At 46.2% G+C, this 27,621-nt stretch overlaps 1 protein-coding gene across 1 annotated transcript in view; it reads right to left on the bottom strand.

Moving 5' to 3' along the window:
• SPATS2L (spermatogenesis associated serine rich 2 like) overlaps nucleotides 1-27,390 on the bottom strand; it is a 29,333-nt gene extending 1,943 nt beyond the window's left edge. The window contains exons 1-10 of the mRNA XM_080346905.1: nucleotides 27,150-27,390; nucleotides 17,603-17,711; nucleotides 14,387-14,436; nucleotides 13,586-13,808; nucleotides 11,716-11,898; nucleotides 11,399-11,534; nucleotides 6,067-6,125; nucleotides 3,808-3,917; nucleotides 3,235-3,337; nucleotides 291-511 (exon numbers count right to left, since the gene is read on the bottom strand). Coding sequence (XP_080203031.1) covers nucleotides 291-511; nucleotides 3,235-3,337; nucleotides 3,808-3,917; nucleotides 6,067-6,125; nucleotides 11,399-11,534; nucleotides 11,716-11,898; nucleotides 13,586-13,808; nucleotides 14,387-14,436; nucleotides 17,603-17,711; nucleotides 27,150-27,188 — 1,233 coding nt within the window. The 5' untranslated portion in view covers nucleotides 27,189-27,390. The remainder of the gene's footprint in view (nucleotides 1-290; nucleotides 512-3,234; nucleotides 3,338-3,807; nucleotides 3,918-6,066; nucleotides 6,126-11,398; nucleotides 11,535-11,715; nucleotides 11,899-13,585; nucleotides 13,809-14,386; nucleotides 14,437-17,602; nucleotides 17,712-27,149) is intronic.
• Between the last annotated feature and the right edge of the window lie 231 nt (nucleotides 27,391-27,621).

The raw sequence follows: 27,621 nt of genomic DNA, 5'->3' as shown, positions 1-27,621 counted from the left end.
ATAGCATGTAGGGCAATTAGCTATTATGGGGGTTTTCCTTTTTCAGTCTATTAACTGGCACTAGTCACTTCTGAACATCAGACAGTGGTCTTTGCTGGTACAGCGTTTCTGGTGCTTCCACCTTCTGTATTCACACTGCCCTGAGAGTGTAGCTGGAAAATATATAGTTGCGTATTTTCAAAAATCATTAAATATACAGGCTGAAAACCACTATTTGATTTTGTATTAACAACTTGCAATGCTACACATTTTCTGAAAAGATGCGATGCAGTTCATCAGTGGTTTCTTACCTGCTTATTTGTCGGGATTCCTTGGGAAGAAGATTCTGTAGGACTGGAAGAAGGGTGACTTTGTACTTTAGCGCTGGCTGGCTTATTATCAGAGTTCTTGGCGTTACTAGAGGACTTGCGGCTGTGTGCGTTTTGCTTGCCAGTCGTCGCACGCGAGGTCATTGAAGACAGCACCGAACTACATGGTGTTCTTGAGGAATAGTTGTTCTTTGGGTGAGAAACTATAAAGAAAGTATTCTGTGTTATCAGTTAAACGACCAACATCTAAACACAAGGCTGCGTTGTTACTCCGCTTACAGTCAGTTTTGGTAGCATGGTTCTGGATAATGAAGTAAGCTGGGTAACTAGCGTCAGAAAAGGCAGAAGGATGGGCAGGAAGGAGCGATGGTTGCTGTCTGTATACGTACCGGCTACAAGGCAGGTAAGAGTCACGAAAGCTTCCTTAGTATGTCTAAATATTTTTTTAAGAATTAAGAATGAGTCTAATGCCTCTTGCTCATAGCTCTCTAAGGAGATGATTAACAAAGGTTCTTCTGTACCCTGGACACCCAGAAACACCAGAACTGAACGCAAAGTGCTAACCCACCTCACGGAGGCCGTGGCAGTCCGCGCTGCGCGGAACCAGCGCTGCCCATCTCAGTGCAGCCCCGCTCCCCGGTTCTCAGTGTTGTGTGACTGCCTGGTCTCTTAACCACTTCCACACCTGGATGCGAAGCGCACCAAGCACATCCTCGATTCCTCTCTCTGCGCTCCCACACGCTGTCCCAGCTGCCTGCGCGACGGCCCCACGCAGCCGCCACGGAGACTCTCAGCCTACCGAACTCAACTTCTTGATCTAAATTTGCTGTTCTGATTTTTCCGGTTATGGAGTTTTCCTGTTTCCCTCTGGCACAGATGACAAAGCAGACTCACTTCAGTGAGACACTCGCTGTTTTATCTAAGAGGTACTTCTCTTTCTCCACTTTCAGTACAAAGAAAGAAGATGTGGAATAATTTTAGCAACTAAGCATCACCTGTTAGGTTTTTTGAGGCTTTTATTCACCTGCACCTCCATCAACTATTTCTCCCAGTACGTGTCCTCTTCAGCAAAAAACAACGCTATGATCTGCACAACGAACGGAATTTTCTGTCCCAAGTAGAGGGAGGTCAGCTGTTCTACCACGCTCTCATCTAAAACACACTGCTGCACATGGAAATCCAAATAAAAATGCAGGGACTTGTCATAAAAATGTATTTTTAACACAAAAGATATACAAGGAAGGGGTACAACCCACCATCAGGCATTCCGGATATATGTCAGTCCAATTGTTTTGCTTCTCCCTGTCGTTCCTTATGTCTCCTGTCCTCTCATGCCACAGCTCCTTTGCAGGAGCTCCGTGGGTGTGGTTATCGCTTCTGCTAAAGCCCTCGACAGAGGCTGTTGGTAGCCAGAGGCTGGCCCACCCTCTGCTGGAGGCACGTCCGCAGCCCTGCAGGACACGGGCCCCACGCGAGGTGCTGCAGACAGACACGTCTGCGCTGGAGAGCTCTTAGCAGGGACAGCCCAACAGCACGAGTCGCTGTGGGCACAGCAACGCTCTCCAGGCAGCTCCTGTGAGGCGCTTCCCTGCCTCCTGGCTTCAGCGACCTCATTTCAGCAGCTCTGCGGCAAACCACGCCCAAGGAATGCTTTACTGAAATGAGGTGCAAATAATTAACTTGAAGAATTAACTGCAGCTGGAAGTTATTTAGGAAAGTGGTTTCATGAGCTTAAAAAAACCCCAGCCTATGGCTGTATCAATAGCAGCTGTGGTTATGCCAGCTGGAGCAATCTTTACAGAGTTTTCAGCCTGTTAAGCTCAGGGCAGGAGGGATGGTCTGTGAGGGGACTCTGAACAACCAGGTGTGTTACTGGGAAGCTTGTGCTTTGCTTTGAAACGTCCTGGGTTGGCTTCAATGAGAGACAGGATGAGGGGTCAAATGGATCTCCGAGGTGTCCTGCAAAAGCAGTTCTTACAGTGTAATGAATTAAAGCGGATGCTCCTCAAAGGAGTCAGTTCCTTAGCTGTGCAGTCAAAGATCACAATGGCACACTCTGTGATTTTTTGCTTTTTCTATTTCCAGTAACTCCTCAAAAACATTAATTTTCTTCCTGAAACTGTTTTCCTTCCACCAAGTTCAGCATTGTGTTAACAGTTTTTCTCCTGAGTGATGGTACTGATGGGATATCACGGGACAGGGTAACATGCGGGGCAAAGCATTATAGTGTTTACTTTTTAGGGGGAGGAAAAGCACAATAGATGAGAAATAGGCTATCTCGTATTTTTCAACAGGGACATGATGCTTGGAGCAGAAAATGAACCTGATTTTCCAAGCAGAAGGGCAGATGGTTTGAAAACAGAGACATTTGGGACTACCTTTAGCTCCTGAAAAAGGCAGCGAATGCTGCTCTAAAGTGGGGAGTTACTTCCTAGCAGGAGAGACCTGGTGTGAGAACATCACACTCACAGAGAAGCGTCCCCGCAGGACCCTGCGTTAGCAGCGGGGTTGCACCGGCTGATCTCCAGAGGCCCCTTCAACCCCGACCAGCCTGTGATTCACTAGTTACACATAAATCACTGAACGTGAGCGTTCCCAGAGCTGACTTTCCATTCCACTTGGAAACCTCATTCAGATGGAAAACTCCAATGGATCTGAGTAATGCCCGGAAGTCTCTGACAACAAGGGCCCTGTGCCCGTGCAACCGGACCGCGCAGCACGTGTACACGTGTACACCGCGTCCAGCGTGCCGCGTGCTGTAAAGCTGGCTTGTGTGTGTTCAGCCAGCCCACGGCATCCAGGCCCCGCGTTCGCGTCACACACCCGCTGGCAGCACGCACGCTGTCACTTCTGCCGGCATCTCCCGAACAGGCGCGTGGAACACCGTGTTCTGAGAACCGCCGAGTGAGGAATCACCAGCACTTACTTTCTCCACAGAGCTGGATTTGGGTCTTCAGCTGTTCTGTGTCACAGGAAAATCGGGCAGACCTGCCCAGCTCTTCGTCGTATTTCCGTTCGCTCACAAAGTGCTGCAAAAATACAGACAAGATAACAGTAATTGACATTCAGAGAAAAAGGCTATATGGAGGGTACAGAAACCAAGCCATACTTCAGTTCGCTTTTGGTCTCAGCAAACTCTTGACCCTGCCCCGTACACAGCGCCTCTCTGCAGAACCACGCGTTTTGCCACCCTTGCCAAACCAACACCTCACCGCCCAGGGACAGGTGGATGACTCCCACACTCGGGAAGCAGGTCATTTCCTCGGAGTATATGTGTTTGGTGGCTGAACCTGAAGCTATCAGGTTTACTTGTTAATTAATTATAGACAACCAACAAAACACTGTGCAAAAACTGTGAGGGGCTATCCTGCATGTCTCTGACAGTGCCTGTCCGCTGCTCAGAGGCGCTGTGACGGCTTGAGGGGCGCACCCTCCCGTGACAGCTCTTCCTTGGCATTTACACAGAGCTAAAATACGCGCGCAGAAGCGACCGCCTGACCTTGATTTCAGCCCTGAGCTCCGAGAGCTGCGCCTCGGCCATCTGACTGGCCAGGTCCGTCAGCCTCTTCAGCTCCTCCGCCTTCTTCTGCCGAGCCGTCAGGATCTCCACTGCCAAATACCGACAAGCAATCGTTAACGCTAGGAAAGGGAAGTGCTCTGTAGTCCGTTACTCTTTGGGCATTAGCAACTGCGCATCGCACGTGAGACAAACACGCATCTCAGACCCCCAACTCCAACTCCACATCCAATACGCTGCTTGCACAGGTTAAGTCGATCAGCGTATTTCACTGAACTGCCTGATGCCGAAGCGATCTGGAAATGGGACGGCTGTCGGAAAATGAAAGTTAAACCGATCCTTCCACGTTTGCACAAACAGGGGTAAAGAGACATTGCTTTGAGTTTTCCAGTGCCTCAGTTTTAAACACAACACCAGGAAGCCTTCCATGGAGACATGGAAAGAAGCACTACATTGAGTCAACAACCTCTTTCTGAAGACAAGCTATATTTTATTTACACAGGGACAATTAAGTTCCCTGAAAAAAATCTGTTCATATATCATTTACATTAAAATCACCAGCACTGTGATTTTGCTTTCAAGTTCAGCATATCCATAGTTGCCGTTTCTACAGCAAAGCAGCATTAAAATGGTCAACAATCTTTATGAGAAAATATTAAATATTCACTACTGCCCATATTGTGTGTTTTATGTAACAGAGGGCTGAATAGTTATGTTCTTACAGGAAAAGATTACCCATGAACCACAAAGCAATAGTCCACTTACATGCAGGATAGTCTGACATTACAATTTTGGTAGAAAATTATGTCTACGCAAACTCTATTACCTATATGGTGGCTCAACGTGAAAGCAATAACTCATTAATTGGCTGGTAGTATCAGCAGTTACGGCAGAGAGGAAAGACGGTATCTAAATGTCAACTAATAACAACGGGTTGGGCTGGGAAGGGCCAGCTCCTTCAGCCCCACTCGCAGCCCTGCGCCTGCAGTGTCACTTATGCTCAGAACTATCGCTCTAGCTCAGCTTTAACTTCATTTTTGCGGAACACGGTCTACAAGTCTGAGAAACTTCTATCAGATTAAATGAGCAGTTTACTAGCTGGTTTTCTTTGTGCAATAGTTCTGATTTATTGCTTTCTCTAGGTAATGCTAATGCTGTTTCCCTCCGAGGTCAGCAGCCCTTTGCTGAAGCGACTGCCCGAACCATATGATCTCATCTCAGACCGGCATTTATCTCTGCATGAGATGCCAGCCAAATATTCATTTAAAAAACCCCCTGAAATGATCATATTTGGAAATTTTCCCAGTATTGACAGTAAGAGTAAGATTACCCACTGTAAACCAGTCCTCCAGTGCAGCAGAGAGATGTGAAAACAAATAATAGTGTGAATCTCGGTTAGCACGTCACAGTCCTGTCACAAGTTTCTGCCTCACGTTCTGAGGGCGCTTCCCAAGCCCACAGCGGCGCGAGAGCCATCAGGGCCATGGGTACGGACACACACACAGAGAACCCAGAACTTCTTTAACAACAGCTCGGGTGATCCTGCCGTTTCCGGCTTATCGCTCTCTACTGAAACACACCCCTTGGTCACTGGGCCATCAACACCGTATCTCAGTTGGGGTATAAGACAGATATGGTGGTTCCCTAATAAATGGCTCGCTGTTTCCGCCCCACCTCCAAACCACAATATATATACACCTTACATATGTGAAAACCAGAGAGGACATGAATGCCTGGAATCAAACCAACTCCCACAGATTATTAAAACAACAGATTCCAGTAAACATCTGGTTTTTTATTTTTTCATTGTTCTAATTCATAAGCTTGATCACTATCCCTTAAAGGTATGCAAGGCCACGCAACAGCCTATTCCACTAGTAATTTCCACTGTTCTAACTCATATATGTAATATAAGCAAGCAAACAGTGATTAAGGAATGGAAATGAGTGGTCGGAAAGCTCTGATAAGTAAGCAGAAGGAACAGACAATTTAAATTTAACTTCGTATGAACTTTTGGTTTACCTTAACTTGATAAAATCGAAATTTTGATGCACAATCCTTATAGACAGAAACCATACAGAAACTACCCTAGAACATCAAAGACTTATTTGATCGCATACATATACAACGACAGATGCTGGAATGCTGCTAACCAAATTTATCTACTGTGTAATTTGCTGCCAAACAAAACAAATGTTTCCAAGACTATTCCAAAAGTTCCCTGTGTATTCTTTTACTTACTGGCTTCTTCTTTAACTTTATCGACTTCTGCCATTAATGACACTTCTTTGTCTACGATGCTAAAAAAGGAAACAAAAAGAAAGAAGAAAACCACAGTTTAATCCATGCTAGAGCTCCATTCAAAAGCAGTAACTACACAAAGACTTCAGACCTTAGTTATGGGTAGTTTTGAAATGAATAAGACTTAAAAAATCAAAGCTGAAGAGACAGCTATGCAAACTGACTGTAAAAAATGAGTGATCATGAGTGAATGATGCTTTACACAAACACCTCAGTGCTGGCCTGGCTGTGTGTCCGCATGGGTGTGGAAGAGACCCCGTCCGACCCCCTCAGCACTGCAACCCTCAAATCAATCAAGTGTCTCTTTCCTAATGATGCCAGATACACCACTGCTGCTGCCCAGGCTGCAACAGCTTCACTCTCTGCGCAACATTCAGAATAGAACAGAATTAAAGTCCACATTGGAAGAGGTCCTTCTCTTCCTTACATAGAGACCTTCTTACAAAATCTGTCAATCAGGGAAATGGTTTGTGGCGTAAAGCAGCATATGCACAAACGAGACTGACGAGATTGTCGTGGCCTGCCTGCTCAATTGAGCGTGACCTCCGCAGCAGGGGAAACAGAACAGCGGGATTTTACGGTCGAGCACGCCCTCACAACGGAATGACACCTGTTCCAGTTGGGCCTCATCATCCTCCACACATAAGCATGACGCTTGGACTCCAAACAGGCAGGTGACAACTCCAGCTTGCTCATCTAAGCAGCGATCATCTATTTTCAATTAGCTTTTGTAACTATAGGGTATAATACACTTCCTTGGCTTTCACAGCAGGTGGCTGAAATGAGTCTTGCCAGCTCTCACCTGTTTCTACCCTCCAGAGAAAAAGAGATTTTAACGGCCTTTAGTCTTTTCCCCTAAATTTAGAGAGTCTGCATGTTTTCGCTTTGCTGTTTCTGTCACTGAAGTGCTTCCCTAGTGTGTCACACAAACCTCTGGCTGCTCCCAAGCGCCCAGCCCGCTCCACCGCTGTCTCCGCACTCTCACTGAACCCCTTGCGCCCTAACAGTTTATTTTGATGCCAAATAGAAACACTTTTAATACCAGAATGAGAACAAGGCCATAATAGTCCTACATTTATCATATTTCCCACTCCTAACGTGTTAGTGTGTCTCTGATGAACATTTCAGGAAAGTTAGATGTTGTAGTGGTAGAGACCAGGACGGATGAATTCGACAGAGAGCAACCACCTGATTACTTCCCTTGTAGCTACAAACTAACATCAGGAAAACCAAAGAACAACCCAAGTGTTTGGTGCCTCTGTCAATCGGAGAGCGGCTAACGTGCTGTAGAAAGACGAGGTGAGATGAGATGAGATGAGATGAGATGAGATGAGATGAGATGAGATGATGAGATGAGATGATGAGATGAGATGAGATGAGGCGAGGCGAGGCGATGCGATGCGATGCAGCGGGAGAAGCTGCAGCTCTCTGGGATTCGCTTTGCTGCAGCGATGCTGAGGGCACGAGCACAAGTGTCCTGCTCCTGGCCAGACGTTCAGTGCTCGTGGCCCGGACCGAGGCAGGCGCACGATCCACACTCGTGCACAACGGCAAAAGAGCTGCCAACGCACAATTGCGACGACAGAGGTAAACTATGCTGACAGCTGCCTCATTTTACAGTTTGACAAATTCTGAATTTGTTCTGATGCTAGTGGAAACAAATTAAACTTCTGGTTTACTGCATGAAATTTAGTGCTTGCACAGTGAAAAAGAAAATATCTTTTCAGTCAACTGCAATAACTCAAAATCTCACTAAAGTGATTAAAGTTATTAGTGCCTCTTCAGAAAAGCTGCCTCGGATTGCCAGGCTGGCTGGTGTATAGTGTAGAGCTTTACTGCTGAGAACCACAAAGGGTCCAGACGACCAGAAACTTCTCTTCCTCCCACCTCTTCCAGGTGTTACGACAAACCTGTAGTGCTGGGGAGATGGGGAAATGAAAAGCCCGAGCTGATGGGTGTGAACGTGCTGCCAAAGGCAAACCACAGGGTCACCGCTCCCAATGGAATTCAAGTGAGTCCTTTCAAAACTCTGTTCAACGCCCATGGAAATGTTTCATGTACACACTTCCCTTCTAGTGTGAACATATTTGACCCACAGGTGGGGTGAAAAGCCAACAGATAAGAACCTCTAAGCCAAGTGCGTATTTCAGCCCTCAGCCCAAAACGCAGAACTTGTCCCTGTTGAACTTTCAGCAGGAGGAACTAGAACGGTAAGATGACAATGTCAATAGAAAGCCCAGTCACCTATAATGGGCGGTTACAAGCTTTATAATATTACTGAACAGCCATGCCATGTTGTAATTGGAGAAATGATACTTCCAAGCTTTCTTTATAGTAATAAACCTGCCAGAAAAAGCTGTTGTTTTTGCAATGTATTTTGCAATGTATTTTGCAATGTATTTTGCAAGGACTCAGTAAATGATATTCTTCCAGGATTAGCTCAGGAGTATTTAGATGCTGATGGTAGTCGACGGCTGTTATTTGATCCCTGCATTAGCATATGCGCGGTGTTTACACAGCAAGACAGATTACATGAATTTTCATTCTGACTGGAAGCAGACAACCAAATGACAGAATAAACCCATCTCGCTGAACTCCGTCCCTCTGCAGTGTCCCAGCTGGTAAAAGTAAAAATGCCCAAAAGCTTTTATTCAAGTTTACTCTGTGTTAGTCTTTATTTACCTTCACAGTTTAGTGGCGCACTTGGCAGTGTTGGGTTAACGACCGGGCTCAACGATTTTAAGGGTCTTTTCCAGCCAAAATGGTTGTATGAAAATGCAGCTGGGCCGGAGCAGAGGAGGCTCATCTTGCTTTGGGCCAGTTCTGCATGCAGTTAATTACATCTGGCCTTGCTATTTTCCATTTGTGGCTGGAAGCAGAGTGTTTGGGCAAGCAGCAGATGTTTCCTCTCAGCTCTCCACATGACTGTGTGGGTGCCCAATATGTGAAAACGATTTTCTGGCAAGAGGCGTTATGTGGAACTGTGGCTCCTTTTGTGCTCTACGCATTTCACTCACTTTTCCCGGGGCGCTCTTTTTATCCCCAAGATCGCTATTCAGTTTCTTGGTGGCAAAGCGAGAACACGATCAGAGCGCACGGGTTTTAACCGTGGCAACAGGTGTCTGGAGCGCGCTCTGGGAGAGGGACTGTTTCTTGGCCCCGGTTCATTAAAACGCTAAATCCAGAAGCAAGCAGCGCATGGTTGTTCACGGCACACCTGCTCTGTTAGTTAACTGCGTGTCACACAGGTGACTGCTGAAACACCAGCTCAGCACCGACCGAGCGCATCCAGGAGTAACGCACCCGGTAGGTGAAGCTGTGGAACACCCACTGGCAAGCATCGCTCAGCACTTCCCGCTGCTGAAGGAAAGGCTCTTGTGAATCTTTCTGCTAAAGTTTTCAGGACATCTTAGGCCACGTGTGCTATTCATTTATCTCCATAATAGTAGTTTCATATGCTATCTGGAGGTAGAAGGAAGACAGATGTTATCTTTGCACTTCTTCATCCTTGGTGATGGTAAAAACAGGAAAATATTTAAAAAGAGAGAATTAGAAAGCCCAAAAGATGACTGGCTCTTGAAATGCAGTTTTGCCTCCGATTTTGATAGTAAATGCAAAAAGGAGGACACAAGAAGGGTCTTTTATCCTATTGCCACAGGAAGGAAAAGAAAATTAAGGCCAAGAGAGACACCAGGAGGTGGTACGTGTTTCAGCAGACACGAGGGTGAAGCTGCTGACTTGCTTTGGCTCCAGCAAAGCCCTCGGGTGGTGACAGCTGCAGCAGGAACCAGCTCAGCTCCCGTGCGGGTGACTCTGAGCCCACCCAAGGATTCCCTGCAGTTCTGCCCACGCTTGGTACCTGTTGTGTGTCTGTCTGTTGTAAATCTCAACCACCCACACTCCAGCAGCAAGAACCTGCGGAAAGCTTCAGCATCGCAGTCACGAAGGAGACCAGATATCCCTCGATTTTGGTTACTCCACAGCACTCTGGGAGCAACAGTTTAGCTGAACTGCTTCATTTTCCCTTGGCAGACAAGCTGACCATGCCCCAGCCAAATTCCCGCACCCAAGGCAGGTGATACATGTGCACGAGTGCTCATTTCATCATCTTCCTGCAACCACTTGTGATGCTTTGTTCAACTTTGAAGCAAAGAAACTGGCATGTAAATAACACCTACTAAAGCGTTCGGCCCAGGAAGGTGACGCCTTGACTGCAGGAGCTCTGAAGTGTATCACTGCTTCTGATGATTTCTGCTCCAACCCTGTGGATCTGCAGCAGCTGGCAGCAGGTTTCTGTCGATGGGGCACTAAAGACAGCTCTTCTCAACTTCTTCAGAGCTTAAGCCACAAAGTCATGTGAAATATCCCCAAACCGGTTTTAATTTCAGCAAAGGTGGTGTTAAGTCACGCATTTTGCCATTTCAAACAGATTTTAACCTTCATTCACTTGAAGAAATACCTAAATATTAGGCTTAAGAGCTGCCAACAGCAACGCAGCACACAGAGATGTCCATCAACACGTCCTGACATGATCCTGTCCTTGTGGAATCGGATGTGTCACCGTGCAGAGCTGACTTAGGCACTGAGCTGGGACGACGTAAAATCAAATGAAGCCTATCCAAAAGTTTTGCAGGCTATTTTTCCATCATTTTGAAGTCTATGTGGATTTACATACTCTTTTGGGGTCATCTTGTCTTTTCCCCTGTTAAGTAACGGAGCGGGAGGGGGGGAAGAGGAAGCGGGGGGAAAACGGGGGAAAACAGGGAAACACAGGGAAAAATGGAAAGATAAAAGAATGAGGAAAAAGAACAAAGTAGAGATGAGAACTGGAAATGAAATGATGGATAGAAAAGTTAGAAGAGAGTATGGGGGAAATAAAAAAGAAAGAATGGTGGGCTAAGGAGCAAAGGCAACGGGAAACAAAGAGACAGGAAAAGCCTGGGTGCCAAAGCAGGTACCATCAGAGCAGCAGCACAGAAAGAGGAGATGTCAGGAAGGTAAACGAGACTTCCGAAAACCCCACCATCAGGGTTTCCGGAGCAGCTTTCGTGTGCTCAGACATGCTGCCACTGAACCTGCCACAAAACGTTTAGGTCGAGATGGATCACTTCGACAAAAAAACCCCCACTGTAGTTTTGTCCCCCTTTATGTGAACATACACACGGCTGGTGAGGAGTGACTGAACGGCACCACACATTTCTTGAGGAAAGCGAGTGCTGCAAACAGAGGGTGCTGGTGAGCGCCCATGGAGCTCTGGAGCTCCTTTACCTACCAGCTGTGGAGCTCTGCAAAAGCAGCTTTGATCTTCTTCACCGAGTTATCCACCTCCTCTTTGATCATCATCCGATACTTGGTTAGAGAAACGGTGCAACGCTGCAAGTCTTTCACTGATTTTTCAATGTTCGGCCCTGAAACAGAAAACAAAAATTGCACAGGAGTCAGAAAGCTGGTTGTGGCTTTTCTGAATGAGACAGCAAGAACAGTGCAACATGTTATTTGCCCAGATGAGGAGGAAGTGGTTATCCTGCTAAATCCATACATCCAACTGTTCCGCATTCCTCCCAAGGGCTCTTCAGGGATGCAGTTTACCTCTCTTTTTGACGGAATCGTCCGTCTTTGTCTCCGGCTGGGCTGCGGTGCCGGATGGCTTAGCAGAGGAAGGCCTGGGCCTGGGCTTGCCCTGGCCGCACGGGGGCTGCACACGCTCCTGCGCTTGCGCTCCGCTCGCGGCCTTCGGGTTCGATTCCGCAGGAACTCTCTGGTGTTCACGTTCTTTGTTTGCAAGAAAACACGAGGGTAGAAAACAGGGAGTGATGAGATTAAGAAAGATATGAAGCCTTATTGTTGAGTCTGAATGACTCTGTGCTTATACACTGGGAAACTGAAGGTTTGCTTCCACTGGCAGGTGTTCTACAGAACCTCGGAAAGCAATGACAGAACAGAACCAAAGTGGTTTTCATTATGAAACACTAACCTGGACACATTTATATTTCAACAATCTAAAAAAGAGAAACCCATTAAAATACATCAGTTCTTCCCTGTTGATATGAAAAAATACCTCATAATATAGAAAGCATACTATCAGTTGTAATCTTTGCCCGAACACTAGAGAACAGAACTCGATAGGAAGTCCGCTGTGGAAAGCATGAGACCTAATGTTGAGAGATACCTATCTATCTATATCTCACACATAAAAAACCTTCACGATTTAATTTTAAAAACAGTGATTAAGCATTCCTAATCGAACTACTTACCTCGCCTAACGACAGATTTCTATCAGTAAAGCTATGGCAATCTCTCATTTGTCACTTGTAAAAGCGAAGAAAGATTCTGAGAGTTTTTTGCCCTTGGTATGTACAACTCCACAGTGTCAAAGAGAGAGAAAGGATTCAACCCCAGCACCACAGAAAAAGATCCCTAGGTGCGGGTGCTCCTCTTGCATTCAGCCCTGTCACCCCTAGGAAACACTCCCCATGCACACACAGCCCAGTCTGCCTATTTTTCTTCATGCGTGTATCATTTCAAAAAAAGCAACTCTAAGAAGTTTGATACGGGAGCTTGACATACACCGTAAATGCTTATATCTTGCAGAATAAGCGGCAAGAACTCTGTCAGTATTGCGGAAATGCAGAATCATCTGGCTTATGGCGAGCGGGACTCTTCAGTGAGGATGGGCAGAGTATCTCTGACCCTTTGCAAGTGCACCAGATTCTTAGGACAAAAGTTCTTGGTGAGTAGTTTGCCTGTTTGCAGAGTTGTCATTCGACTGACACCAAAGTCATCTGGAAGCAGCAGAGAATTCACTTCAGGACCATCATCCCTTTGGCACATTCATTTACAATGAGGTTTGAGAGCTGTGTTGGCAATCAGGGAAAAAGGGATTTCAAGGGAAGTTCTTCTGCTGCCACCTTCCTGCTCAAAGACACAGGATGACAACACTGACCGCGGCCACAACCCAGGGCTTCCAGCTTTGAGCCGCAACGAGCTGAGGAACCGTCAGCAGTACTGACAATGGGAAGATCAAAAAAAGGAAATTCAAACAGTGGACTAGTCTGGACTCGGCAACAAATAAACCCTGTACTGTGCCACAAGCTCATACTGCTCAGATGGCGTTGCTCCAGATGAAGGAATTTAGCACTTCTGTCTTACACTCAAGCCATTTTCTAGCCCTGCATTTATATCTTTAATATTCTGTATCTCCTGGGCTTCTAATTATAGTTTAATCCTTTTGCCTCTAGGAAAAAAAAAAAAGCCATTTGCACATCGCAAGGTGAATTGTGCCCAGATATAGATCTGCTCGCACAACTTAACAGCTACAGGCATTATTTTGCACAACCATCTCTCTCCAACTTCTTTCAATTATATTCTACTTCCTGGCAATACAACCACCATGATCCCTATGTAACCGAGGGCTCGGCCACTGCCAGTTAGAAGGGTGTCTGGTGCGAAATGAACTAACCTGTGATTTCCGGACAGAGCGGCGCTGACTCAGCAAATCCCGAGCCTCTCTTGTCAGGAGAAGCGGCAGGACCGCCGCAGGCGCTGTCCTTGGCGCAGCCGTTCAGGTGGCAGCCGTGCACTCCCTGCGGCTCTTGGGACGCCTCCTCGGGTCCACCACTCTTGACTTTGGGATCTTTATTGCCTTGGTGCTGTTTAGGTTTGCTTTTTTTTCTCTTGTTCTGCTAAGTGGAGAAATATTGCAAGAACAGAGACATCGCTCAGTGCTACTCATATAAACTCAAATATAATCAGTAAATTGTCCATGCTTTTAAAACGCGACACAAGTGACATCAGCGGAATGCAGTGGCCAGGCTGCGCTGTGCTATCCAGCACCCTGCATGTGTGCAGCTGAATGTGTACACTGCAGCTCCTCGTGGGTGACTCCTGTGCATAAGTTATTGTTACACCTGTCAGCACAACTCCAGCACTAGAAGTGGCTGCGACTGTCCAGGATAAAACTGCCTATTATTGCAAGTGTTTCTGCACGCGGGCCGCTTTGGGATTCATCCTGCGCCTGGCCAGGGCCTGGCTCCCACACACGTGCTGCCCGAGAAATTCCCTCGGAACGCTGGGCTGCAGAGACACCAACAAATGAAGAGGATTGAAAATAACACACCTCTGCTTTCAAGTATCCTGACTACAGGTGTGAACGAAGTCACGCATGTCAGCAAAAGTACTGGCCACAATAACAGTGCCCCATTCCACCACAGACAGTGAATAAATGGTCTGAGCGCTTTGATTTTCCAGAGCGAGTTCTTACCTTCTTTTTGCCTGTCATATTCCATTCCTTCAGAACCTGAGTTGCGCTGCCTAGAGAAAGATAAAACATTTCAACAAAGCTCGGCTATGAAGAAGAATAAGCGTGTTCAAGAATAGTTTCTGCTCTCCTAGCTGGGCAGCACTTCCATTTGTTGCTATAAATTCTCTTATGTTGGGAGAAGAAAATGAGAACCACCGTTTTTCTCCTTGTTAGTTACCCGTTTTATTTGATTAGACCATATACAGTGCATGGGCTGCTTGGCACTGCTGCTTTTTATGGCCTTCATCCCACAAAGTGGTTAAGTGGCTGCATCACTTAAAGCACCAGCACAAGCCCCAGCAAATCAACGCTCAGATCTCTCTCCGAAAAGGGAAGCACCTCTGCCCCCGAGTATCAACACCAGGTAAACCAGACAGTCCAGCTGGCTCGAGAGCCCCCGAGAGTTCTAACGTCTCTTGGCATTTTTATCGGGTGCTTCCTCTGTGTTACCTGTCACATTCAGAAGGACATAAGAACGTAAAAATGAAGACTTAATCAGCATCCAAAGGAGAAATTTCATCGACTGCTGCAGAAATTCTGCATCACGCAAACACAGGAAACTTCAGCCTGGCAGAAAAACGCAGTTAAAATTTATGTGCAAAAATGATTACAATTTTGTATGCTTGATATTCTGCCTGCCAGCTCTGATAAGCTGGTTAGATCAATTCACGGGCAAAGCAAGCAGAGCCTTGGTCAGCCCAGCGCCAGCTGCCACGGTAGAAGAAAACTCCTCCGCACCCGGTCAATGTCGTTGTTTTGTCCTCCTGGACCCTACGGCTGAGAAGAGATGCTCACGGTGAGCACACAGGACGAACTGTCACCTGGACTACCATGGCAGGATCTACCACAATCGCCTTTTTAATCATGACCACAGAAAGGTCTTCTGCGTGAATTTAGGAATCACTTTGCCATCACTGCATAATTCTAATAAATATTAATTTCTTATCCTTTCCAAATGGGTTTCATGCTCAGCCGTTCCTCTCACTCATTTCAGGGAACTCTTGGTGATATCAGTATTCAGAAGTAATGCTGTTTTCAGACACCATGACTTGTCAACTTGCATTCAGCCAGACACGTGAAGTTTCCAAATGTACCAAAATTACTTTTCCATCACAATAATCCAGGCCCAAGACCACCTGGTGAGTCTATCACGCACACTGGAAGAGATGTGCCTTGCTAGCAGTGCCAAGTCCCACTTGTTACACTGTGAAAAGATGTGCTCGCAATCCACCAAAGCTGCACTGGGTTTCCTCGATGAGATGAAATGCAGACAGAAGGCAAAGAAAACTTCCGTTATGCGGATAACTATTCAAGTATCTATATTTGATTACACATGTATATACCTACGTACATACACACAGAACCCCCTTTGTCTTTTGATGGACACCATGTTTCAGGATGAAGAAATAAATGCAGACATTTGCCACCCGTTTCACTCCACGCTGCTGAAAACAAGTGATTCCACTCGAGCTTTGCTAACAGCTTCACGGTATCATCCGACGCTCCTCTTGTGCTGGCTGGTGCTGCCTTGGCCTCGCATCCCTCCTCTCCTCTTCCCGTGAACACCACGCACGGTGAGGGTTATTTCAGGGGTTCACCCAACCAACCTCAGGTTCCTTCTGCTGGAAATGCACCAAGTGTTCCATTCCAGAGCCCCTGTCTGAACCCTCGGGTCTGTTTTCCTGAACACATCTATAAAGCAGCTGAACAGACCTGATTACGCTTAACACGGGAAAAAGCTAACATGGCAAACCGAGCTGCTGTTTTATTTCACTCAAATTTCACACACAGAAGTAAGTTCGTAGTAGAGACATGACCTGTACGCCACTCCAGACTCGAAGCAAGACAGGAGCTGGTCTCAGGGGGCTCCGTCTGAAATCTCTCTGAGAGAGGCGTTAAACGGAGGCGCTCAGCCCTTCCCTTGGCGTGGCCAGCCCCACGTTTCCCGTTGTGCGTGGCGATGCCTTCTCTGCGATTGTGATATTTCCATCTTAGAAATGTTTGCCATTCATGCGAAAAGATGCTCAAAGTGCTAGATGCCTCCTACCCACCACGGCAGCTGAGCGGACACGTGGCTTATCTCACCCTCTTTCCACGCAGCAACAAGTATCGGCTGTTTTCAAGAGCTCACGTGCAAAGCTTCTGAACTCCAGGCACAATGACCTAAACTGGTGAAGCTCAAACCAAGAGCATTCCACCCAGGTTACCACCGTTTGCCCTTCTTCAACACTTCTTCAGATAGTTGAGTCAAGAGGCACCATCTGATGGAAGAATTCTGATGCGTTTCTAAGTAGTCCGGAGTTTGCTTGCATCTGCTTTTTACATTTTGGTAAGTAATTCCTAGCACCTCATAATGTGTTTTGGCTGATAAATTTTAGTAAATTAATCCAAACCAAACCCAAAACTATTCTGAAGTAAAACAGATACAAAATAAGCAACCTGGTGAGATGGCAAATCAACACTATGAGGCATTTTAAAGATATGCAGTTTTTAAGACCATTGAACTTCTACTGTCTTTAGAGCAGCCCCAAGACACAAATATTTTGAGAAGATTTGCTCCTAGTGCGCTATTATTGCTGCAAAGGGTTTCTTACACACTTCGGTGAAGGTTCAAAATACCTGCCATTATATTTTTATCAGAAAAGTGTTATTTAAATACAAGCGACCTTTCATTGGACACAGTCTCAAGATGCAAAATACAAACCTGGATACAGATTTAGAATGGCTCGAACTTTCAATGGTGTCTCGGTTCAGCCATTATAAATGTCAAAGCTATTTGCAAAATTCAGATTGAGGTCTGAATGTCAATGTATGCATCAAGCTCAGGGGCTTAGGGGCCTGGTTATCTGCTTCAGGACCATCCCAAATTATTATTAGTTACTGTATCTTTAATAGTGAATCATATTCTGTCATATTTACATTAAATTGTATGCAGAATAAATAAGGTGTGCACCAAGAACGGCAGCAAAAAATAGCAAAGTCAGGTAGAACAAATCAACAGCCATGTCAAAGCCACACTGTGAAGAAGTAAAGACGCAGCCAGGAGGATCAAAAATGAACTTTCCAAGTGTCACAGCCGTCTGAATCTGAACAGAACATCGTATATTGTGAGCCACTGGAGCCAAGGGCGACTTCAGCAGGCAGAGCGAGCCCTGGCGGGAAGGGCACGGCACTCACCGTCCACAAAGGCCTGGACAGCCTTGTCCACGTTGTTGTCAAACTGCTGCAGCACCATCACTATCTCGTTATTGCTTTTGTTTGGAACAATCGATCGGACTGCATTGATCTGGAAGGGAAAAAAAAAAAAGGAAGACAATAACATATGGGTTTCTCATACTCCTTTAGACAATAAGGTATCTCTGTGCCAATGCATGTTTACATATAAACGCATGTTATACGTGAGGAGCTTACAAATATACACCAATCTAGCTGTGTGAAGCAATGCCCGTCCTCTCCCCACCTGGGCTGCTTAACAATGAAAACAACTTCCTCAAGAGACCAAGCCATAGAACTGGTACCCGGTAAGCCCGGAACCAACTCTCATCTGGCTTAACTAAACTGTCAGAATTTGGTGTTATGCTTCTTTCCTAAACATTCCTTTTTACTTTACTAGGTAGTACCAAAATAAAAACAATAAGCGTAATCAGCAAAATTTACAGAAACCTACAGCAGTACTCTGAAAAAAAACATGAGAATCTGTGCCAAAACCAGGCTAGCTGTTCCAAATCAGCATTTTGAACTTCTGTGACAAGCCATGCAGCATGTATTTACTATTAGAAACTTGCTATTGCATTGCAAATGTTTACCCAGCGCCCTTCTTCGCCATCTTTCTGTGGGAATACATCCTTGATTAGGGTACCACAACGTCGTCATGCCAGTTTGTGATTGCGAAGCCTTATTGTACTGTGAAATAAGGTGTGAAGGAAGCAGACGGGAAGGCGGGTGTGCCGCAGGGCAGGGGGCGCACACGCGAGAGCGTGCCCGCCGCCCGCCCTGCCGCGCCGCACAGCGACCGTTCTGGGCTCCCTGCACGGAGCTGCCATCAGCATGGACACCAGAACGTGATTTGGACACTCAAGTGCTCAGACTCACGACCAAACCGCCTTGTTTTGCTGCGGTGTGTTGGCCCTGCTCCCCACGCGCTCTATGTCCCCGTTGCATGTACTAACACGAGGCACAGTGACGAGGGCTCCGGTTTGCGCTGCCCGCTGGCCTTGGCTTCAGGAGGCCGGTCCCTGCTCCAGCTCCACCCACAAGGGATCAGGCTTTCTGGAGGATGCTTTCTGGACAAGTTCATCCCTTTCCCTGCGTCAGGAAGGCTCTTTCTGGCTCCGGCACACAACTTGAGCACATCTGCTTAGCAGGATTCGTTCTGCTCCTGCCCATCGTCCTATCACACATCTCTCGGAGGCTTCACTTTGCCCACAACACATTTCAAGCAGCAAGTCTACACATGGACAACGCAGGCCACAACCATAATAACCAGCCCAAATCAAGAGGATGTGCAGAGAAAGCCCTGGAGGAAGGAGTTTCCTCCATGTTCCCCTGCTTACTGATAACGCCAGGCCAGCTACGGAACGATCACGCTGGCGGGACCGCAGGGCCGCGCAGCCCACGCGCCGCGGTCCGTCCGGTGCTCGTGCCGCCAGACATCCCCACCGCGTGGATTACAGCTTCCTGCCTCACAGAAACTCCCCTCCTCTTCCACAGCCCACGGATCATCTCTCTGCCCACTCGGAATTACATAATCTCCTTGTGGCAACGGCTTACAGGAAAAGCAGTGAAAGGAAATATCTAGTGTGTTCTAACTGTCTTTAAATACAAACATGGGAATTTCATGGGTCCTTCTTCGCTCTGAAAGGTCTGGAAGCCTCAAGAAGCATCTGGAAACAACAAAGTGAGGCCAAGACCACAGAAGAGATCAGGCAGCAGTCTGGAAACTTCTGAAAGGGTTCAGGAACAGCACGTGTGGGCGGAGAGCGCTGACACGAGCCGGCCGAGCAGGACGCCTCGGACCGCAACACCCGCCGCCGACCCTGTGCGCACCGGACAGGCTTTGCTCTAAAGATTTACACTAACAGAAAACCCAGAATTAAAACCCAAACTGTGCTTCATCCAACAACTACTACGATTAAGTACAAAAAGTTTATGGAAACATTCCAGTTGTGGAAATAACGTAAAAAAGCAAGGTGATGATCTTGGGAAGAGTACAAAGAAATGAGGCATCTGACCAACGCTGTGGACACGGTCCCGTTTCAGCTGGGCTATACGAAAATTTGACTTAGGGAACATTAATGTACTGCAGATCTCAACAGTTCAGGTGCCAAAATCCAACAATATCCTCTGTTGACTGGTGTACAAAATACACATTTGTTTCTTTTTCCATTTAGAGAATAAAAAGTTGAGAAGTTTCATGAAAAAATTCCTGAGGAAAAGACCAGCAGATTGCAAAGTAAAGCCCTCAGGACTTCGGAAATTCCAAGTCAGAAGTTGCTTACACTTCCTTAACCTGCTCCCCTTGGGTATGTGTGCTGCGAGTCTCCAGATACCTACAAGCTGTTGGTGTTTCTGCTGTCCAGATTTCTGCAGTGATTAACGTGGGATAAGACAGAAAAACTCAAATTTGCAACCTGTACGTTATGTCAATAATAATAATAATAATTAAAAAAAAATCTCTATATACGCCTCTGTTCAGAAACAACAGAAGCAGATACAAACACTGGAACCCTCAGTTTTGTTCCGACAGAAACTAGTTCTGTCTGAAAATGTTTTAGGAGCAAAACGAATAGCATTACCGTGTTTTCTGGGGAATTTCAAAGACAGGCAGATCTCTGCGCCAGACGTCAGGTCTCCACAACACCTGCACTGTTTGGGGTTCTCATCCAGAATATACTGTAACTACTGTACACAGGTAAGGAAAAACTCGGCAAGTTCTAGACATCCAGAAACTGATAAATGGCCACAAGTCTCAAATTCTGGCCTGATGGAGATGAGGTTCTGAGGACACGGGTCAGTGCCAAGGGTGGGTTATGGCTGGACTCTGTGACCTTGAGGGTCTCTTCCAACCAAAATGATTATATACGACAGCCTGACCCCAGAAACACAAATTTCAAAGCCCCTGATATTCCACCTTTTAGTCCTTTCATTCTGGTTTGGAAAATATCCGTAGATGTCTATGTTTGAAGCTCAGGTCTGTCCCCACGTGCAAGATACGTCCCATATACTTCTGGAAAGGGACACAGTGTCCTCCAGGGCAGGATACAACACCCAGCTTTACCTCCCTAAACTTAACGTCCTCAGGCTTACTAAGAACATCCGTCTTCTCAACATGTAAGCAACAGATTATGGAAACAGAATAACCCAATATTGTACGGCTTCTCATCAACAAATGACTTTAAAAAACAGTTATCATCCTAAAGGATGAAAAACAGTGTAAGAGAAGAAGAATCTCCTAAGATGCAGTGATATCGCATTAACACCCAAGAGTCTGCAAGAACAAACAGCAGTCTACTTTACTAGATTAATTTCTATGTTGTGGGAGAAAACAGTTTTTCCTACTCGCAGCAACCTGATTGCAGGAAGAACAACATTACCAGGCAGACTACGGGGACGTCAACTGTTCTAATGAGCGTGTGAACCACCCCGTCTTTATCCAGTGTGGATTCCCTGGGAACTCGCCATCACCCGGACGCTCGACAAGCATCCCGGGACACAAAGAGAACCCAGTCACGCACCTTGTGACCCGCAGACCACCGTGCGCTCACGGCAGCGGCGGAGCCGGCACTGACAGCAGCGCGTTCCCAGGCCCTCCCTCCTGCAGCCTGAGCACAAAGCACATCTGTTTATCACTCAGATGACTGGCTCAGAATTGCAGCTTGCAAAAGCTACTTTGGAGCAATCACAGATCTAAAGTATGAAGCTGTGATCTTGAAAACAACTGTGCACGCTGAAGAATGTGGAGGCAGAACCATCATCCACCTCCATTTAACCCCCCGAGCTAGAGACCTCCCTTGCAAGCACACATTTAATTCCTGTGGACTGAGCTACTCTTACGGATAAAGCTAAAGATAGCTCAAAGACTTTTAACCGCTCTTTTTGAGCTGAAGTCTTGAGCACATGCTGGCGTTGAAACGCTTGCTCAAGCCCTGCTAAAGCTGCTGCAACTGGAGCCAACTCGCGTCTCATCAGGACGAGGATTCCACAGCCATGAAGTCACTTTTATCAGTCTCTTACACCAAGGACTGCCCAGGAGTGGTATCAAAACCGGAAAAGGTTCCAAGTCCCCTCAGATAAGCTGTTTCTACCCCAAAATAAAATCCTCGAGGTCAGATCGGGCTCCCAGGCACCTCCAACAAGGCGGACTCACTCGCTGCCCGTTGGCTGCTCCACTCCATCTGCTCCCCTTGGCATCGCCTCAAAAAGGATGTTTCTGGCGAATAAGTAACATATCCGGGGGTCAGAGAATTTGTTTATGTATCTCTGACATAATGACAAATTAAACCGCTTTGCTGAAAGCTCGCGGCTGCTCTGAGCCCCCTGAACACAGCTGCTCTAATCCACTTGAAGTTACTACTATGGTCACTTATTCAGTCAGAAATATTTTGGTTAGAAACACTGCCACAGATCCACCTCCACTCGGACTAAATGTTAAGATCAACAGATTTTCTCTAAGTCAGGAGCTGAATTAATTCAGAAGTACTGTTCTCAATGAATACACAGCCATTTTCCTACTTTACTGCACGCGAGTAGTACATCTCTATGCACCTGCACACTGCAGCTGAGCCCGGACAGCAGGTTAAGCCAGGCTCAGGTAGATCCCACATGCAGCTGGGCCTGGCCCAAGCTGTGCGGGGGAGCAGGACAGAGGGCGGGCTGAGCCCTGCGCCTCGCTGCACCAGCATCAGCACGTGGCCTGGGAACATCAAGCAGGAAAACACATTTAAATGTACTTCATGGCAGAATTTAAGGTTTTGAAAACTCCTACACAAACATATTTTGTAAATACAATTTGGCTCTGCTGCGTGAAGAACCTATTTCTTACATTGGAGACATTTTTCCATAAGCTTTACTAACGGAGTTCATCACAACACACTGAACAAGTGCTGTTAACATCCCCTTTGAGCAAAACAACAGCTCTCCACCACATGAGCTGTTTATCACACCAATACCTTCGGAACATTTATCCCCGATAAGCAAAAACAAATTCCACTTGCTGCGGTTACCTACTTCAGGCAATCATCATGGATTTATTATGTCAGCTCTGTCTCCCAAATCTGTAACGTAATTAAATGGAAACCTCAGACATTTTAGAAACCCTGAAAGAACATATTGTAGAGTTTGGCTCAGGAAGACCTGTTCTGCTTGAAAAATGACAGCGCTATCTAGAGACCAGAATCTATAATATCCTTAAGCCAAGTTAAATAGCTCATCAAGTGACAAGAGTGCATTTTGATCAACTTTGCTGGCCTTTGGACCAAGTCCATCTACTTCAACACTTGGGCAAGAAACAGCTACACAGGTCAACTTTAAGGAGACCTAGTAAGATTGGAAACTACCTGGTTTTGTAATGTATGATTTGAAGTTCATATAGTGATTCCATTCCTTCCGCTACGCATCCTGCTCTTTCCATGCGCGCTGACCATTGCTTATGAAAACCACAGTTATGACGTGACCCCCCCAGCCGCATCTGAATAAAACTTCCTTCTTGCAGTTCATGGAACAAACCTGCCCATCTGCTCCTAGAGCCCTGACACCCGAAACGGCAAAGGCAAGCTTTTGGGGAGAAATTCAGCAAAACTCCTACCAGAATCCCAAGAGGAAGATTTTCATGTGAATGAGGATTTTGTTAATTCCAGCTGACACCAGATTTCATTTGTTCAAACATGTTTAGACACACAATCAATAGGGCAAACAGCAAGTCCTGAGGTCCGAACAATTCCTCGTCTGTCTTTGGATCAAAACCAAGCTCCCATGCCAGACTGAATGGCCACCCTGGGCAGTGCCTGATACTCACTATGCTCTTATTGAACTAAGAGCGTCTAATTGTTGCAGGAAACCAAACATCACTTGTATTCCTCCCTCCAACTGCTCCTTCTTCTTCAACCTTGTCATTCAGAACCTCAGCACCTCTTCTGTGAGGTGCTAGTCAGGGCTTGAATACCTCCATCAATTTTAAGGAGTTATTTTGGACTTAAGCCAATGAGTTTGGTCCATTTTACCCCGTAGTGCAGTGGATCTGTATGCATATGATCTAAGTACAACTTTCAGTGCCTGAAAATCCTGGTAGTAGAAAACCAGTCCTTAGTTAGACTGGGTTTTGAGACGCGGAGATGAGTATAAAGAGAGGCGAGAGCAGCACAGAGAGGGAAGAGCACAGCAAGGGGCAGGGCAGAGCGAACGATCCCCAGAGAGACGCTGGTGCTGACCTTCTCCCGGCAGTAGCTATGCAGGCCTGTAACCCTTGTGGCTGCTGAAACACACAGCTTGGGGCATTCCAGAAAATCTGTGGGTTACATGCATGAAAACGTGGTAATCAGAACAGTCCTGGCTCCCCACAAGAGCCTCACAGCTGCAGGAGCCTCTGCCAGCTACGGAAACTTCCATTAGCCTTCCTGACATCATAGGCCAACCTTTATATACATCTCCCAGGAGCGAGAGAAAAATATATATATGTAAAAAATAGAAGGTTTAACCTACTGACTTGATGAACTATTTCAGCTGAAATACCAAGAATGAATTATAGAGTATCAGCACTACAGCGGCACTCTCTTCGACTGCAGCTGGGGGCAGGGTTTCCCAGGCCCGTGTGAGCACAATGGTTTGCCTGCGCCTCACAGCGTCTGGAGCACGGGGCAGGTCTGCTCTCCTTGGGCAACTGCAGGCTGACCATGGCAGAACATGGGGAAACACCACCAATAAAAACAACAAAACCAAGCCAACAAACATTGTACCAAAACTTCACAGGCCCAGTACTACATTTTGTACCCTTCTCATCCACCCCAGGTACCACTGGCTTCCTGGCCATGAGTGCTGGCTCATGGTCACCCTGCTGTCCACCAGGACCCCCAGAAATACTCCCCCAGAAAGGCAGATACAGTGAACACTAAACTCACGGCTTCAGTGTTGTGTGGCACGACCACGTCTCGCTCTGTAAGGCTTCCAAGTGAGAAAAGCATTTGATTCTGGCTCTCCTACCAAGACACAGTAAACAGGTCGGCTTTTCAGACATGCAAATGAAGTCCTTACACTTTAGAGGTCTATGTGCAAATATATATTTAAAGCCAACTCAGCAGGACACATCTGTTCAACCCTTTCCTCGTATTTCTAAAGCTACAGTTGCTCTCGAGTTGCTTGGTTTGCTGCTGACCAGACTGTAACCCACCGCGAGAGGTCAAATCTCGTTGGCAAACACGCCAGGCTGGCCCAGGTGAGACGGCAAACAGCAGCCGGCTTCTGAGACTTGGAACAGCAGATACAATGTGAACAAGCTCCTGTCACAGCTCTTCATTCTTGAACCAGCAAAAGACAAACAGATGATTTGTAAAATCCTGCACTTGTAAATCTGACTAAAATAATAATAAAAAAGAATTCCAAACAGGTAGAACTTCAATTGATTTACTGAGCTGCATTTTCAGAGTTACTGTAATTTACCTTCCAGCACTCCGGCACTAGGGGATAGGAGTTGATAACATTACTTGCTATTGCTAAATCCATCATGTTAATCAATATTTAAACCCTGAGCTGTTATTAAGGACTAAGGAAGATGCTCATCACTGAAATACAGATTCATGTTGACACGTAAATCCTCAAGCACAAGGAGTGTTCTGGGAGTTAACAACAAATACAACTCAAGAAGCAGGTACCTGGGCAGAGCAACGGGTAAGGAACCATTTCCCATCAGCGGATACAGAGAAAACAACATTCTACATCTTTGGAAAGCAAATAAAGTGAGTAAGCAGTGAAAGATGGACACGACAGTCTGAACAAGGCACTCATGTGCACCCGAACTACTGATAACTAACCATCCCTCGCTGGGCAGGCACCGGTTTGTATCTGCTCCTGCAGGAAACACCATCAGCAAACTGCAGCTTGAGGAAACCCCGTTTCAGGCTCAGCAGTTGCCACAGTTCATCAGGCCTTTCTAAACCAAGTGTGATGTCTAAGCCGTTAACTACTAGTCATGATCAGTCCTGAAAAATACGTTACCCGACTGAAAAGTTCATTATTTGTGAACTTGGAAGCAAAACAGCAAGTTAACTAAAAGTCTGACTATTGGCCTCTAGTTCAAGGCTCTTTGTCATGCTGTGGTGTGTTATATCACTTTTTAATTCTCTACCTCTTCTTGGGACTATTCTGGATCAGAAAGCTACATTTACAGCACCTTGCACACATTCCTCAGGCCAAATAATTTTCTCCCATGTTATCAGTCCAACTAATTGCAAAACTGAAGTGTTGAATTGCAAAACTGAAGTTACACAAATCTTCTGTAGAACAGCTTTTTTCTGTCAGCTCAGGGAAAAGAGTTAATCTAAGGAATCATGCACAAAATTCTTCTTTTCCTTCCTGTTGACAGGCTTAGAAAGAACATTTCACACGCCTGCTGCCCCGCAGGGTGTACAGTGTGCCACAGGCAGATCTTACAGTACAGCAGAAAATGACCATATTGCACTCACTGCTCTGTATTTCCTTGATATTTAATCAGTCTTGATCCCTTGCCCTTGTGCATCTTTCATGAACAAAATGGGTCTTATCAGCTTTTCACTGACACCCAGACAAACTTGGGTTCACTGACGGAACTGCATTCTGGTCTTCAATGCCGATGGCGCTGCCCGAAACCTGCAGCAGAGCCCCGGGGGCTTCAGAAAGCTGTACATCACAGAACTCATTAGCCCTCCCTGGACCTCCTAAGCGCAGAGTCCATCTCTCTTCCCAAACACGAAGCAGAACAAAACCCGATTTTATAAAAGACAATGATTCAGGTGAATTCTCAAAATCTTGGCTTCTTTTAAAAGACAACCCTATCATGTCATACTCCCACATTCCTCCCACTTTTCCCTGTCTCTTTTTTTGCTATTCTTTGACAGATGTCTTGGTTTCCTATTTATGTGCGGAGGGCAGTATCTATGGGTTAGATTTTCCCTTCACAATCTGCCTGCTGGGAGTCACGAAAGATCTCATGACCTACCTGACGTTTGTAGATTAATCGGCTGCAGGTCTTTTCCTGCTCACGGAAGGGTAGGGAGGCCCTAACACCAGCCAGAATATGGAGAGGACACACTCAAGCACATAATGCAGTTAAAAGCAAAGCTACCGACACAGGAAAATAAAACCTACTCTTTTCAGGCCCCGTAATATTACAAATTGCCTTTAAGTAGTACAGGTATGACGTTTTTGGTCAGAAAAATTATTTGCTAAAGGGTGAGTTTCTTCAAGGTTGTTTCTTGTAGAGCAGCAATCATCATAAGTGCTGCTCTCCACAGCAGCAGCGTGCACTGGAACCACAAAGGAACACGAGATGTCCATCTGCCAAAACATCGACTCTTTGCAAAAGACGTTTCTCATCACTCAAGATTGCTATTCCATCAATACCTGCCTCTGAACTTAACTTTAATATGCACCAACTCTGTGAGTAACGTTAAGTATGTGACCAGTGTCTGAAGGAGCAAGGGTGAAATATATAAGGAAATATCATTTTGGTTTGCACTGTGCTGTTGCTTGAACCAACCTTTTCCTTGATATTTACAGGAGAATTGATTTCTGCCATCTTTCTTCAGGTGAGAATATTGTCTGTTAAAGAAGAACAAAAAAAAAAAAGAGTTTAATTTGGAGGCTTTAATTCCAACCCGTCAAAGCTACACATATAAAAACTAACCGTATGTGCTTACCCATAAGCATGAGAGAAACCTGAGAACACTTTATGTCCTGCACAGCAGTGCTCAATCATGCCAAAAAGTAAAGCCAGTCCAAATTTCATACTGTCCCCAGATTAGGTCTGCAAACTCATTTTGAAAATGCTTCATCGTTATGGGATATCAGGCTTTTCCCAGCCATGGCTCTTGGACTCTGGTCATAATGAAGAAGCCAGAGAGTCGTGGTCAATGGGCAGAGTCCAGTTGAGGCCAGTATCCAGTGCAGTGCCTCAGGGGTAGTGCTGGGGCCGCTGTTATTCAATCTATTCATCAATTATTTGGACAGGG

The sequence above is a fragment of the Nesoenas mayeri genome, assembly GCF_963082525.1.
Source record: "Nesoenas mayeri genome assembly, chromosome: 6".
Taxonomy (NCBI): Eukaryota; Metazoa; Chordata; class Aves; order Columbiformes; family Columbidae; genus Nesoenas; species Nesoenas mayeri.
This window is presented reverse-complemented; position numbering and strand designations above follow the sequence as displayed.